The 15,169-nt window shown below is 35.1% G+C and overlaps 1 protein-coding gene across 2 annotated transcripts in view; it reads right to left on the bottom strand.

Annotated features, from left to right (window-relative positions):
- LOC124169056 (alanine--tRNA ligase, cytoplasmic) overlaps window positions 1-15,169 on the bottom strand; it is a 253,582-nt gene that overhangs the window by 7,880 nt on the left and 230,533 nt on the right. For both annotated transcript variants that reach the window (XM_046547527.1, XM_046547526.1), the window contains exon 20: window positions 4,885-5,030. In XM_046547527.1, coding sequence (XP_046403483.1) covers window positions 4,885-5,030 — 146 coding nt within the window. The remainder of the gene's footprint in view (window positions 1-4,884; window positions 5,031-15,169) is intronic.

The raw sequence follows: 15,169 nt of genomic DNA, 5'->3' as shown, positions 1-15,169 counted from the left end.
AAGGAAAACAGCTGAGAAAAAGGAGTGGAGTGCAGTGGGGTCTTTAATTTCCGTGAAGCGGTAAAGATGGCCCAACAAAAACAGGGCTTTCTTTTTCATGACTTCCAGACCTTGCAGTGATATCTCTCCCAAATTTCTTCAAATGAATTTATTCTCTTCACTATTACACACATCCTGTGATTTACAAGTTCGTGAGAAGAATGCCTTCAATGGTAATGAATTCTGTCGGCTTCCTTGAAACTTATATTTTCAGCTACATAATCACAGAAAAATTAGTGAAAAAAATTTTTGTTTTGCAATAATGAATTATACAATAACAAATTCTCTACTTTTAAAGTTCCTTGGATTTCATTATATTAAGCTACTGAGCGTACCAAATATTTAAAATAAATTTAAAATGCTGAAAATTACTTTGTCTATGATGAGAAAATTGGAGAGTGTAGTACAGTAAAACCTCTATACATCATAATGGAGGGGACCAAAATTTGGGCAATTTGATTATGGAGGCTCACTATAGAGAGGTTTCAGTGATAGGTACCATTTTTTCATATCCTTCGGAAATGAAGGACACTACTGTCTTTTATACAATTGTATTTATGTGTTTCAACAAGAGATGGGTCGAATAGCAGATTTCTTGAATTCAAATATTGAATTCGAATATTAAATTATAGCTCAAATACATATTCGAATATGTATGTGGAATTTCAAATACTAGAATTGTGCAATGTTATTCTTCTATTTCACTTGATGAATGTACAAATAAAAAAGTATACATTAAATACATTTAAAAAATCAACTTTTTTATTTAATAAATATTTAATATAAATATTTATTATTTAATAAATTCCCCACATTGATTGTTGTTGCTTTACATCAGATATTTTCGGTTGAACTTTTCCTAAGGTATCGGTTTTTGTCGGGTGACTTCGTTTAGACAGACTTGTCATCACCAAAGCCAGTTTATTTTTTATCATCTCAACTTTATTTGAATTTTGGAAATCACTGATTTTGAGTCGTACATCAAGATTTGTGGCAAAAGCGAATAATTGTTCTTTTTCCAGATATTCATATAAACTTTCCATGGAAAACAGCAAATCATCGACAAAATCTTGTATGACTATGCGAAAGCTTATTAGTTTCTCGGAAATTAATAATGCTATTCTCAAGGGAGATAGCATAAGAAACTGTGACTGCCCTTCCACTGGCAAGAAATATAGCTCCTTCAAAAACATACAGAACATCAATCAATTACCGCATTTCCCGGCCGATAAGACGCACTTTTTTTCTCCTAAATGTGCTGTAAAATTTGCCTGCGTCTTATGCGCTGATGGTATACAGATATCACGGGTATAACTTCGTCCTATAATAAGCAACCGTTTTGACAGGATAAATAATTACCATTAAGTATTTTTTAGTGTATCAGGCATTGAAAATAGTTCAATTCATTAAAAATTTTGATAATAGCACTCTTTTGAGCAGGTTGTTAGAAATAAAGTTTTAATACGTCGATGTCTAACTCCCTTAAAAAAAATTCCCGGATAAATCAGAAATGCATACAATGTAGCATGTTTAGTTTAATCTTGCAATGGGTGCTGCTGCAAAACTTACATACATTGAGCCAAAGGAGATGTCATCTATATGCTAATACATTGTATCTCTCACGATAAACTCACGAGTCTACCGGCACCACCGGCACTCAACCTTAGGTAACAATGTATGAGCTCGGTGTTCAGTCAGTTCAGGCGTAATACGTATCTTTCTATTTAGTCTGCACATGTGCTTCTAAGCACAGAAACTTGGTAATTTCTGTATAAAAAGTCAAAATTGGAGTAACCTAATGGGATCTAAAGAGAGAAGATTGTCGTACAGTATTGCGTTTAAACTTGAAGTCGTGAAATATGCTTCGGAACACGGCAACCGGGCAGCTGCAAGGCGTTTCGGCCCACCTCCAACCGAGAAGATGATACGAGAATGGCGGAAGCAGAAGGTAGATTTAATGAATGCAAATAAGAGTAAGAACACTTTACGTTCATGTTCTCTGAAATGGCCAAAGCTTGAGGAGCACGTTAAGACCTGGATAATAAATCACAGGAAGAACGGGATCACTGTTTCAACAAAAATGATTTTAATAGAAGCGAGAAAGTTGGCGATAGATATGTCTATTGCTGATTTTTCTGGGACAACGTCGTGGTGTGAAAGATTTATGAAGAGAAATGGTCTGTGCATGCGTACTAAAACCACAATAGCACAAAAACTGCCACCCAAATACGAAAGAAAAATTATCGAATTCCATAAATACGTACTTAACCTGAGAAAAATGAAGTGTTTTGAAATAGGACAGATAGGAAATATGGATGAGGTTCCCTTGACATTTGATGTGCCATCAAATAGAACTGTGGACGTTAAAGGTGCAAAGACAGTTACGATAAAGACTTCCGGCAACGAAAAAACACGCTATACTGTTGTCCTTGCGTGTTGCGCTGATGGTTCAAAACTCCCTCCTTTGTTGATCTTTAAACTAAAAACGCTGCCTAAGTGTACAATTCCACATGGAATTTATATCCATGTTCATCCTAAGGGATGGATGGATGGAGAGGGTATGAAACTGAGGTTGCAGAGGGTGTGGTCCCGGCGTCCAGGTGGACTTCTGAAGAAATCGTCTTTGTTAGTGTGCGATCAGTTTAAGGCCCATATAACGGAGTCCGCAAAAATCCTTGCTACAGAACTGAAGACGCATCTTGCTGTGATTCCTGGTGGATTGACTTCTCAACTGCAGCCTTTGGATGTTTCAATCAATAAACCATTCAAGGGATTTATGCGTGAAGAATGGATAAAGTGGATTGAGGCACCAACTCACGATTTCACACCGACCGGAAGAATGAAACGGCCGTCAATTTCTACCGTTTGTGAGTGGGTGAAAAAGTCCTGGCAGAAAGTAAAAACTGAGACTATCATAAAGTCTTTCAAAAAGTGTGGAATCAGCAATGCGCTAGATGGAAGTGAAGATGACATTTTGTATGAGGAAAGTGACGACTCCCGAGAAAATATCCACGCGAATGATTTTAGCAGCAGTGATGAGGAATTTCTGGGGTTCTATGATGAATAAACTCTGATATATTTGCTCATTAATAATTTTAAAATTTTTTAATATAAGAAGTTCCGTTTTTATGTAAAATGTTATCATTAAAATTCTTTTTTGTATTATCCAAGTATATTAGTTTTTTTCGTAAATTCTAACCTGAAAAGTCCAGGTGCGTCTTATGCGCCGGTGCGTCTTATAGGCTGGGAAATACGGTACTTGATAGCATCGCACTGTGGTGGAGTTATGTCCACATTAAAGCCCAAGTTAGAGGCAGCTAATGTTATTGCTTGCTTCTGTTGCAGAAGACACCTCATCATTTAAAAAAGGGAGTTCCATCTTGTGGGTTCATCTTGGATGAGCTTAGAATGAGAAGTGGTGAAAATATTTTTTTGAATATTGGTGTATTAATGCATTCAGCCAGGGGCCCGCACAAATGCCGAGGGAAGGTAGGTTCAACAAAATCGCTTAGTTTCTTATTACAGCTGTTGGCAATTGGTCAACAAAGGCCATGAAAGAAGGACACATAACTAAACGCAATCGGATTCAAATAAATGAACCAGGGGTGTATTGAAATTATTTTTTTTTCCCATTGAAGCTCAATGGAGCACCGAATATCCGAAGATCCGTCCGCTAATAATTAGCACCCCCTCTCCTTCTATCCTTTCTGTTCCTTCCTTCACTTCCCCCAACTGCTAGCACTTCTTGCTTTCAGGTTACAATGGGTCTTTATGGAAGTCTTCAAACGAGACGAATCAATTTTTGCTCTAGTCTTCCTCACAAAGACAATTAATCAAGTGAAGTGTTCAGGGTGCACCTTTTCTAGCCTGCTCTATGATATTAACGCTTGAACCATTGATATATGTACCTTGAACCATTTACTCTATTTGGTTTTATCAGAAATTTTGTACTGCTGAAATTGTATTTAATGTTATGTACAATGAAAATACAAAAGTATAAGCAATCGTGTAATGTGCACCAAAAAATAATAAAAGACCCAGTAATGTGCAAAATTTTGACATTATAATATCATCACCAAGACACCGAAATACCACACTATATATCCGAACTATATATTTCTGTAACACTGAAATTAAATAGTTTTAAAACGAATTTTAGCAAAAAATAAAACCACTTTCATGGATCTCAACTTAATTGCATTTCCAGTATTTTTTTCAACCAAACATTGTATTTGATTTTCAATAATTTACTCTTCTAAAAGAATTACTAACATTTTTTAAAGCATTGTGGAATTTTAAATGGGTTTCTAGAGTAAATAACAAGAAAGTTAGTAAATACAAGGTAATAATAAGGCTATAAGTCCGGGAGTCTGTTATTTTTAATGCTAAAACTTTGTTTAAAAATTGCTTATGCACTGAACAAAACAAAGAATTCATTCCATAGTAAAAAAAATTTTAGTATGCAACAAAATATATCATTGAAAAAACCTATTGACAATATAACCACTTCGAAACGGATTCCTGTGGTGAGGATGGTCGTAAATGAGTGGGAGGGTCGGGCTTAATTGCTGAGGAGTGGCCCTAAGGTGGCCGGGCCTGAATGCATCCGACAATTGCTACCTCAGTGGTCACTTCCCTTTCCTCGCATTAGCCAGAGCCAACATCCAGTCACTTGCGATGAGAAATCTGTGACAGCTATACCCAACGTGAGGTCTTCTGTGCAATGAAAATGTCCGTTGGCTCCAGCCGACGTCCAGTGCAAAAGGGTTAATAAGTTCTGGAGGAACATTTGTAAACTACATAATACTTATGTAAAATTGCGTGAAAGCCTCAGGCAGCAACTACCTCAAGAGATTTTTCTGAGAAGGATGCTGTGAGCAGAGGCAATAGAGTTTGTGCGCTGAGGTTCTTGGGGAAACGGAGCACCAAAGATGTCAATGGTGGTGTCAACTCTTTAGCAGGAGATGGCAGCTGGGAGATCTGGTCCACAGCTGAAAGAAGAAAAACAAACAATAGAGTCAATTGAAACCATATTTTAAAATGCTGGATGACAATGCAGTGTTCTTACACTTTTACTGCGATCAGAACAGCATCTTGAGTAATATTCAAAAGCAAAAATTAAATATGGAGATCAGTTCCAAAAATGCCATTGCAATAGAGGCACAGCAATCATTACAGGCATAATGAAGTCTGTAAGTCAGGACACGTACGTATGTCTGCCACAGCCCAGTTGTTGCACTGGGTGACCCCTGAGTGACGCACGCTCTCCTGCACCCATTTCTTCCATCATATTTTTGTTGTTACTATTCCTTTGTATGATTTGTCCTGAGAATTGTACGTTGCTCCGTGGAATTTTCAAGCATAACTTCAGCCCTCTCCCTATTAATATCTCTGCAATTGGATGCTTCATTCTATCACCAAAGTTCTACTGTTTATGCTACTTTATACTAACACTTCTTCCCAACTTGAGGAACTTTTCCATCACTCCCCAATGGACTCTTTGTCGATGCCCCCCATATGCTATATTTTTGCAATCATAAGTTGTTGCAGAAAAATGTACCCATGCCAACGAAAAAAATATGTAACAAGGGTTTTCTCATGCAATAAAAAGAAAAAAATACCAAGTTTAATGCATTAAAAAAGAGAAAAGACCTAGACAATGAGAGACAATAGAGACAATGAAGGGCTATTATAATTTTCTTAACATTTTGGTTTCATTCACCTTTTCCATGCTAAAATGTTACAACTTAAATGGCCATGGCTTGCCCCCCCCCCCCCAGTTTTGATCCTGGGTACACCTTTGATCACATGTATAACACTATGATGTTGCAGAGGGGGTACATATTTGTGCCATTGCAGACAGTGTCTCTGAGAGTACATACATAAACACTTGGGCGGGCAAACCAATCGAACCCAATTTGTTTTGGACGTATTTGTCAGGACCTACTTATTGTATCTTAACAACAAATACCCTGCCACACTCAAGAGTACACCAATTTTATTTTCCCCTTCGTCTTTTGGACAAGCTTCTCGCCCATATTGAAACACATCTAAAATTCATCCAAATTTAACAAATGTGTTATATTAACTGAAGTTAGTTATGAATTTGTAATTAATGAGAAATTTTAACAAATAAAAGTTAACTCTTGTACAAAGTAATGATCGAATTAAATAGTTAAGTACATTTATAGCGATTAATTCCAATTGTTTATCTTTTTTAATCGGTAATACCAACCGATGGTGAGTACCCCCACTCCATAGTACGTATTGATTTACTTACAGTATCAGATTGAGTAATCTGGGTACACAGGGTCATGGGGTGGGGGGAGAAGTTTGGTGGGATGGAGGGGCTAGAGGTTCGTTTAGGGGGGCCTGTCTTGTTCTGGGGCCTCCAAATACGGCACTGATCACCAACCACCAAGAGGGACGTGACTTAATAAGCTCACTGCACACTCTCTCACACAATCAACGTGACACGAGCCAATACGTATTATGTAGTCTTTTGAGAGGAACAAGATAAATCATTTAACAGTAAGCAATTAAGATTTATTTGTACAGTAAAATAAAAAAACAGCATATAGCCATGCCAAAAAATGACATCACAGAAATTTTTTAAGCAGTTTCATTCGATTGAAATGCAAGAGGTATTTGTCACAAGTACTACTCCAGTGAAGTAGATGGCACTCAGAGGCTTATTACTACCCTACTACTCCACCAGTGAGTGCAGTCATCTCTCCCACTGAGGAATGGCGGAGCCCCCATTGTTAACACCCCTTAGGCTTATGGAGAAATGGACGTACATATATGTATAACAATCTTGTAAGGTCAATTGAACATGTAGAGATCCTCGGGCATTTATGAAAAATTGAGATGTCTTCTGGAGCCTTTGTGAACCAAACCACATTTAAATTTAAACAAACTTCAATTAGAGTGTGGAAAGAATGGGAATGTTGGATATTAATTAAGACTCTGAAAAATATTTATGGAGTTGGGAATCTTTTTTGCTGAAAAATTGTCCATTTATCTTTAATTTTCAATTGGTAAATTGAAGGTAAACTCCACTCCTCTCAATGCCTGTGATTCAACACAGTCTGCCACCACCCAGATGGCACAAAGGAAGAGAGTTATTCATTCCTTATGGTCTTCTTATGGGAAAACCTGCTAAGCAGCTTATCGTAAGGTAAGGGATTTTTATAAGGCAAGGAAAGGATTTCAGGGAAGAATAGGAAAGGAAAGCCATCAAATATCCTCAGATTAACAAAAGACGCTTCTGTTGGATGAGTGACAAAGGCGGCAGAATTGTGTACTACACATTATAGGGTGGGCGGAAAAAAGGTTTTTTTCCTGATCAAATTTGCCTTGTGTGGGAAAGTTGCGAAATGATATAATGATCTCGCACACAAAATTTTTTTCAAATCAGATGATATTTACCACTGCCGCCTGGGCTCTAAAGTTCATCATTTAATCATCAAATTAAAATCAATCATAGCATCATCATGGTAGACACTTCCTCGTGGTGAGTTCTCGGTAGTTTCTTCACGAAACTAGCAGAGAGCTACTTATTGAAATGATTGGTGTTCAGGTTCTGTTCTTTCTCAGCCTTGGCTGAATTTCTTGTTGAAAATAGCTCCACAGGTATGTTATTCGTCTTTATGATTGATGTTAATTTAAAATAAATTACCTTATTATAACTTTTTGTGGGATTATTTACTTGCTATATGATAAAATATGATGATTTATTTGCTAAAAACTTAAATTCAATCGATATAAATATTATTTTACCTGTGATTTAGCCCCCAAAATGGAATTTTAGAAACGTAGGCAAAAAATCAGTTGTTTTGTGCGGGTGGTCTATACTCTAATTTTGTTGTTAGTTCATTGACATTGTTTGAACCATAGATTTTGTCAAATATACTTCAAATTTCATTTTATAAACTATATACATACCTCCACTCTTTAATACTATCCATTATCCCATATTTTCATAACATTCGTCTTCATATAGCTGTTTGATTCTGAAATCAGCCTGATTTTTCGCAAAATTTAAAACTTTAGAGCCCGGGCGGCAGTGGTTAATATCATCTGATTTGAAAAAAAATTTGAGTATGAGATCCTTATATCATTTTGCAACTTTCCTGCAAAGGGAAAATTTTATCAGGAAAAAGAAACCTTTTTTCGGCCCATCCTACAATGCATGCTATGCTGATAAGAACTCTGTCCGGCATGAATATAAAGCTTGCCAGTGTTAATGTATTCAACGAGTCTTTATAAGAGCTGAAGAACTGGTAACAGATAGGGATGGTCGGATCGGATACCTCGGATCCAAATATCCGCGGATATCCCTATTGGAAATTTCTTATAAGTCTTACAGAATTCTGATAGGATTCTATAAGTCTTACAGAATTCTTATAGGATTCTATAAGTCTTACAGAAATTCTTATAGGATTCTATAAGTCTTACAGAAATTCTTATAAGAACTTTGCATTTCTTATAGCATTCTATAAGAATGTTGCGCAGGTCACATAACTTTCAGGTTTTTATCCGGCATGCATTTAAGTCACCATAACTTATGTTGGCAATTTATAATTATTTAAGAAATTCTTATAAGATTTTTTGGAAATAATGTATAACTCTTTGTTAAGTAATGTTCTGCTAATTTATTGGCGTTTTCAGCATGATATTTGACATAAATGGTTCCAAGAAGTTCCCTATTGGAAATTTCTTATAAGAAAATTTCTTATCAGATATTGGACATATTTCTTATAAGAAAATTTCTTATAAGAATTTTTCTATAAGAAAATTTCTTATCAGAAATTGGGCATATTTCTTATAAGAATTTTTCTATAAGAAAATTTCTTATCAGAAATTGGGCATATTTCTTATAAGAAAATTTCTTATAAGAAAATTTCTTATAAGAAAATTTCTTATAAGAATTTTTCTTATAAGAAAATTTCTTCTAACTATCAGTTACAAAATGTTATTTATAACAAATTTTCTGATGGAAATATTTATTATAAATATCATATCAACATGCTTAAAACACTTGCGCAAACTTCTATAAAAAGCTACATAAGATTTACATCCCTACTGAGAGTACAAAGTTAGCATTATACCTAATTCAATCCATATGTAGACGCCTATATCTTATACAGCAAACCTAATGATTTCCCATGAACCAAATGTAGATGTCTATCATCAGTGTACATCAAAAAGGACATTGAAGCTCTGTAAAGTTCACCTGGCTGGCCAGACAAGGCGAGATACCATAGAAGTCTTTCAGGGCATGGGTTCTGTATAGGGTTAATGTCCCCACATGCTAAAAGAAACTAAAATCAATGAAACCAACGATAGCCTAGAATGATGGAATGATAATTGAATACAACTTTGGCAATCATTACGCAATGAAAGATACAGGAATTGCAATATGGAATATGATTTAACCTGGAAAATTGAAGAAGAAAATGTAATAATTAAATTCAAGTTCCACTGGAGATAGGTACTTTAAGAAATTATATGGGAAGGAAGAGTAAAATTTGATAAATAAAATGCATATGAGCAATGTTTATTTAAGATGCCAGAGAGAATGAGACCTCTACATACAGATTTGGATAGATAATGAAAGAAATAAGCAAAGCAAAATGGAATTTGATGCCATTTTGGAGAAAAGGATACGTAGAATATGGCTAACAATAAGTGCAAGATTTAGGGAAATTAATAGGAATCACAGAAACACTGATTGAGAATAATAGTTGATGTATTTTCCATAAAATAATAACTGTGCAGATGTTGGCATACTCATACAAATTCATTCTCATTCTCTTCAGAGAAGACTAAATCACTCACTTTGTCCATTAAAACACTGTTTTCATTAAAACTTCCTCTTATGTTAGATATGCCACAATCTGAAAAATATACATGTCTATCTAAATTAATGATGAAAAGTTTAAAATTCAACGAAACTATCTGTTTAAGGTAACATAATTTTAGGAATGCCAGTTTTTTAATACTTGCCAAATGAGGTCAATGCCTTATTTTGGTTAGAAGCACACGACTTATTTTATTAAACTGCTATCACAAAGACATAGTGAATGATTAACATATAAAAGCAATCCCTAGCAACCTAACAACCAAACAAGTTTTGGTTGTTAGGTTGCTAGGGAATCATGTGAACAGTATCCTGCAACGTATGCAATCGTAGTATACATCGTGGTTATTCATGGCCCATATCGAACTTCCATCGGTCAAGTAATCTGTAGACTCGAAACAGAGAGATCTTATAAGTCTACAATTTTTCATGTGCTCTCAGCTATATATACTAGCAAGTCGCATTAAAGAAGCCTCCGCTTCTTGGAACCATTTATGTCAAATACCATGCTGAAAAAAACCAGGAAATTAGCAGAACATTACTTAAAAAAGAGTTATATGTACATAATTTCAAAAAATTATCTTATGTAGAATTCCTTAAATAATTATCAATTGCCAACATAAGTTATGGTGACACGCCTGCTGGATAAAAACCTAAAAGGTATGCGACCCGCGCAGCATTATTGTAGAATTCTATAAGAAATGCAGATTTCTTATAAGAATTTTTGTAAGACTTATAAAATCCTATAAGAATTTCCATAAGACTTATAGAATCCTATAAGAAATCTGTAAGACTTATAGAATCCTATAAGAATTTCTATAAGACTTATAGAATCCTATAAGAAATATGTAAGACTTAAAGAATCCTATAAGAATTCTGTAAGACTTATAGAATCCTATAAGTCTTACAGAATTCTTATAAGAATTTCTGTAAGACTTATAAGAAATTTTCAATAGGGTTGAGGCTTCTTCTTATGAGACTTGTTAAAATATATCCCTAAGAGCACACGAAAAATTGTACACTTATAAAATCTGTCTGTTTCGAGTCTATAGATAACTTAACCGATGGAAGTTTGATATGGGCCATCAATAAGCACGATGTATACTACGATTGCATACGGTGCAGGATACGGTTGCCATGGAAACCTTGTTTGGTTGTTAGGTTGCTAGGTATTGCTTTTATATGTTAATCTAGGCATGGGCGGTACTTGAAAAAGTACCGGTATTTTTGTGATGAGTATTAAAAAGCAATAATAGTACTCTCCCGGTAGTACCGGCGAAAAAGTACCGGTATACTGGTACTTTCATAATTGATAAAATATGTTAATAATTCATGATTTATCTCTTGTATTGCCCTAATTATCCGGTATTTCGTCAAATTAGCGTAACATACAGCAAGAATACACTAAACCAATCATTAACTGGATTTTTTTTTCGAAAATTTATCGGAAAAATACATGGAGGATAGATTCTATAATAGTGAGAAGGGTGATAGCGATGAAGTTTTTAAAGGCAATGATTTTGGTGCATACCATTAAATTTTGGTGTTTTCCTGGCATATACGAAGTGTAAAGTTCTCTTGGGAACTCCATCAGATGACTTGTTTTCCTAAAGCCAACGGCTTTTTCGGACTCGAGACCAACATTAGAACGTCTTCTGCCGAGAACTTATAATGAAAAGTCTTCTTATTCACAGAGCTTACGTTTCAGTCTGAGATTACCTATAAAAAGCCCCTATAATGTTAAGACATTTAGTTTTATGATTTTACACTACAAGAATTGGTGTTAGTTATGGCTAAAATACTGCGATCGAATAAAATTTGACGTGTAGGTCGCTGTTCCATTTATTTCAGATAAAGAAATACATATGTGGAGTTCGATATAACTTTGACTTTTCTTATCTTATTTGAGTAAAATGAATACCTTCTATATCAATAATCAGGGGTGGATCCAGGATTTTTTTCTGGGTGGGGCACAAGCAAGGCCGTATCCAGGATTTTGTTCTGGGTGGGGCACAAGGATACCTCGTAATACAAAACGAACGCAATGATAATGGGACCGTATTAATAATCATGCATATTTTTGAGGGTCTGGGGGGGGCACGTGCCCCCGTGCCCCTCCCCCCCCCCTGGATCCGCCTATGTCAATATAATGATAACACTTGTCTCGAACTCACAGTTTTGTAAAAGTACCGTTAAATGACGAGAAAAGAATAAATAAGCTAAGGAAGGAGGACACATCTTCATAATTAAGGAGCATAATTAATTTGGTCTTCTTTTGGTGGTGCACTGGATTGGTTGTATGTAAAAAAAAACGAGAAACGGATGAACATTTTTAATACATTAAAAAAGTTGATGACTATTGTTAATAATCTTAGCCAATATCATGATAGCATCACTATTTTTCAGTCTCTTCCTACGTTGGTTAACTGTATCAGTGCTTATAACATCAGTTTAAATTAAAATAAACGGATGGTATTACTTTTAGTGAGCTTATAATCAAGATGTGCACTTATGGCATAAGTGTGCATCTACATTTTCTTGTCTCTTGTTATAATTTCTTGGGAAATATCCTTGACATTAATTACATAAACACTTCTTGCTCAAATTCATTGTGAATTGGTGTTTATTTCTTGGAAATGGCCTTCTTCGCTTGATATATTATCAGCACTCGATTATTTAAGTAGCTGGGTAGGTAGTTCATTGATAATACATAAGATGGCAGCGCCGTCGAAGTACCGGTATTTCTAGTACCGATACTTCGGTAGTACCGCTAAAAAAATACTGGCCGGTACTACCGAAGTAGAAAAAAAATAATACTCGGTACTACCGAATACCGGTATTTTTTGCCCATGCCTATGTTAATCATTCACCATGTTTTTGTGTGACCTGTTTAATGAAATAAGTCGTGTGTTTCTAACAAAAATAAGGCATTGACCTCATTTGGTAAGTCTTACAAAACTGGCATTCCTAAAATCATGTCACCTTAAACAAACAGTTTCGTGGAATTTTAAACTTTTCATCATTAATTTAGATAGACTTGTATATTTTTCAGATTGTGACATATCTAATATAAGTGGAAGTTTTAATGAAAACAGTGTTTCAATGGACAAAGTGAGTGATTTAGTCGTCTCTGGAGAGAATGAATTTGTATGAGTAAACCTAAATAACATCTGCACAATTATTATTTTATGGAAAATACATCAACTATTATTCTCAATCAGTGTTTCTGGGATTCCTATTAATTTCCTTAAATCTTGCACTAATTGTTAGCCATATTCTACCTATCCTTTTCTCCAAATGGCATCAAATTCCATTTTACTTTATTTATTTCTTTCATTATCTATCCAAATCTGCATGTAGAGGTCATTCTCTCTGGTATCTTAAATAAATATTTCTCCTATATATTCGATTTATCAATTTTTCCTTTTCCTTCCCAAATAATTTCTTGAAGTATCCCAAGTCGAACTTGAATTTTATTTCATTTGCTTCTTCAATTTTCCAGGTTAAATCATTCCATATTGCAATTCCTTTATATTTCATTGCGTAGTGATTGCCAAAGCCATATTCTATTATCAGTCCATCATTCCAAGGATATCGTTGGTTTCATTGCTTTTAGTTTTTTAGTTTTAAAATGTGGGGGGCGTTAACCCTATGCAGAACCCATGACCTGAAGGACCTCTATGGTATCTCGCATTGTCTGGCCAGTCAGGTGAACTTTACAGAACTTGAATGTCCTTGCTTGATGCACACTAAAGATAGACATTACATTTGGTACATGGGCAATCATTAGGTTTGCTGTGTACCAGATATAGGCACCTTCATTTGGAAAAAATTAGGTATAATGCTAACTTTGTACTCTTAGGAGGGATGTAAATCTCATGTAGCTTTTTATAGAAGTTTGCACAAGTGTTTTAAGCATGATGATATGATATTTATAATAAATATTTCCATGAGAAAATTTCTAATAAATAACATTTTGTAATTGATACTTTTGATAAGAAATTTCCTTATAAGAAAAATTCTTATAAGAAATTTTCTTATAAGAAAAATGCCCAATTTCTGATAGGAAATTTCCATTAGGGATTGCCCTACATCTGTTACATTGGATCCAAACTCGCGGAAGACATTGGATCTGGATCCGAAATTTTGAATAATAGCTTCAGTGAATGCGACGCCCCATAATGGTGGAAAGAGTTCCAATTCTCCCTGCAAATGCGCCGTCGGATGTGATTCTTGCGTCCTACTCATGAACCATTTTGTTTGAAAGCTCTTGCAGAGGTTACGTAGGAGAATTTCAGCCGTGGAAAATAAAAAAGGCAAATTACGACTGGCACATAGTGTGACTCTTCCCAAGAGATTGAACGATCATCGCATCGAATCTCAGCGTCAGGAACTTGAAAATGAATTTAGATCCGAAAATATCCGATCCGAAAGATCGGGCTCCGAAAACCAAGGATCCGAACCGAATCCAGATCCGAAAAAAATCCTGGATCCGTCCATCCCTAATAACAGATTTTACTGTAAATAGAAACAAAATTAACAGCTGCAAGGGACTTGCTGGTGAAGATGCAAAGCATGATATACATACGTACTTTTTCCTTATGGTAGAAAGAAAAAAAATTACCAAGAAGAATCAAACTTCCCCTATGAAAAAATTGTATAAAACTGTTTCAAATTTTTATACATTGCCATGGCAATGTATAAGAATGTATAAAAATTCGAAACAGTTTTATACAATTTTTTCATAGGGGTTGTTACCAGTCTCATCAGCTGGGCAGGCTAACCACTGTATTACGTAAGGATATAAGGTGTAGGTATCAATTTAAAATGTAATTATGCACCTATATAGAAAAACTTGGATGCTGTGTGCATGAAGCAAACTGAATTTATTCGAGGTCCACTCAATCTGACATTTTTGAATTTTCATTTTTGTTCAGATGACCTGATTAAAAAAATTATTGATATATATTAGAGTTTTCTTTCCGAAATTTTTATATCCCACGTAGCTATTCATGTACAAACATGTTTCTTTCTTACTACCGTGGTTTCACCATTATATCATAAAAGTGAATGATTTTCAAATTATGGCCGTATGATGCTATTTCTCCTCATTACACAGAAGCACCACGAATGGAAACAATCTTATACATAAATGTCTTAACAAATATGTACTCTAATACGATGGAATAATAACTAAATATAGGGAAAAGCTGAAAGTTAGGCCTCAATTTTGTCATTATTCTGGATGTTTGTGGGCCTGGCTGT

The sequence above is a fragment of the Ischnura elegans genome, chromosome 12 (assembly GCF_921293095.1).
Source record: "Ischnura elegans chromosome 12, ioIscEleg1.1, whole genome shotgun sequence".
Lineage (NCBI taxonomy): Eukaryota > Metazoa > Arthropoda > Insecta > Odonata > Coenagrionidae > Ischnura > Ischnura elegans.
Note: the sequence above shows the minus strand (reverse complement) of the source record. Positions and strands in the feature narration are given on the sequence as shown.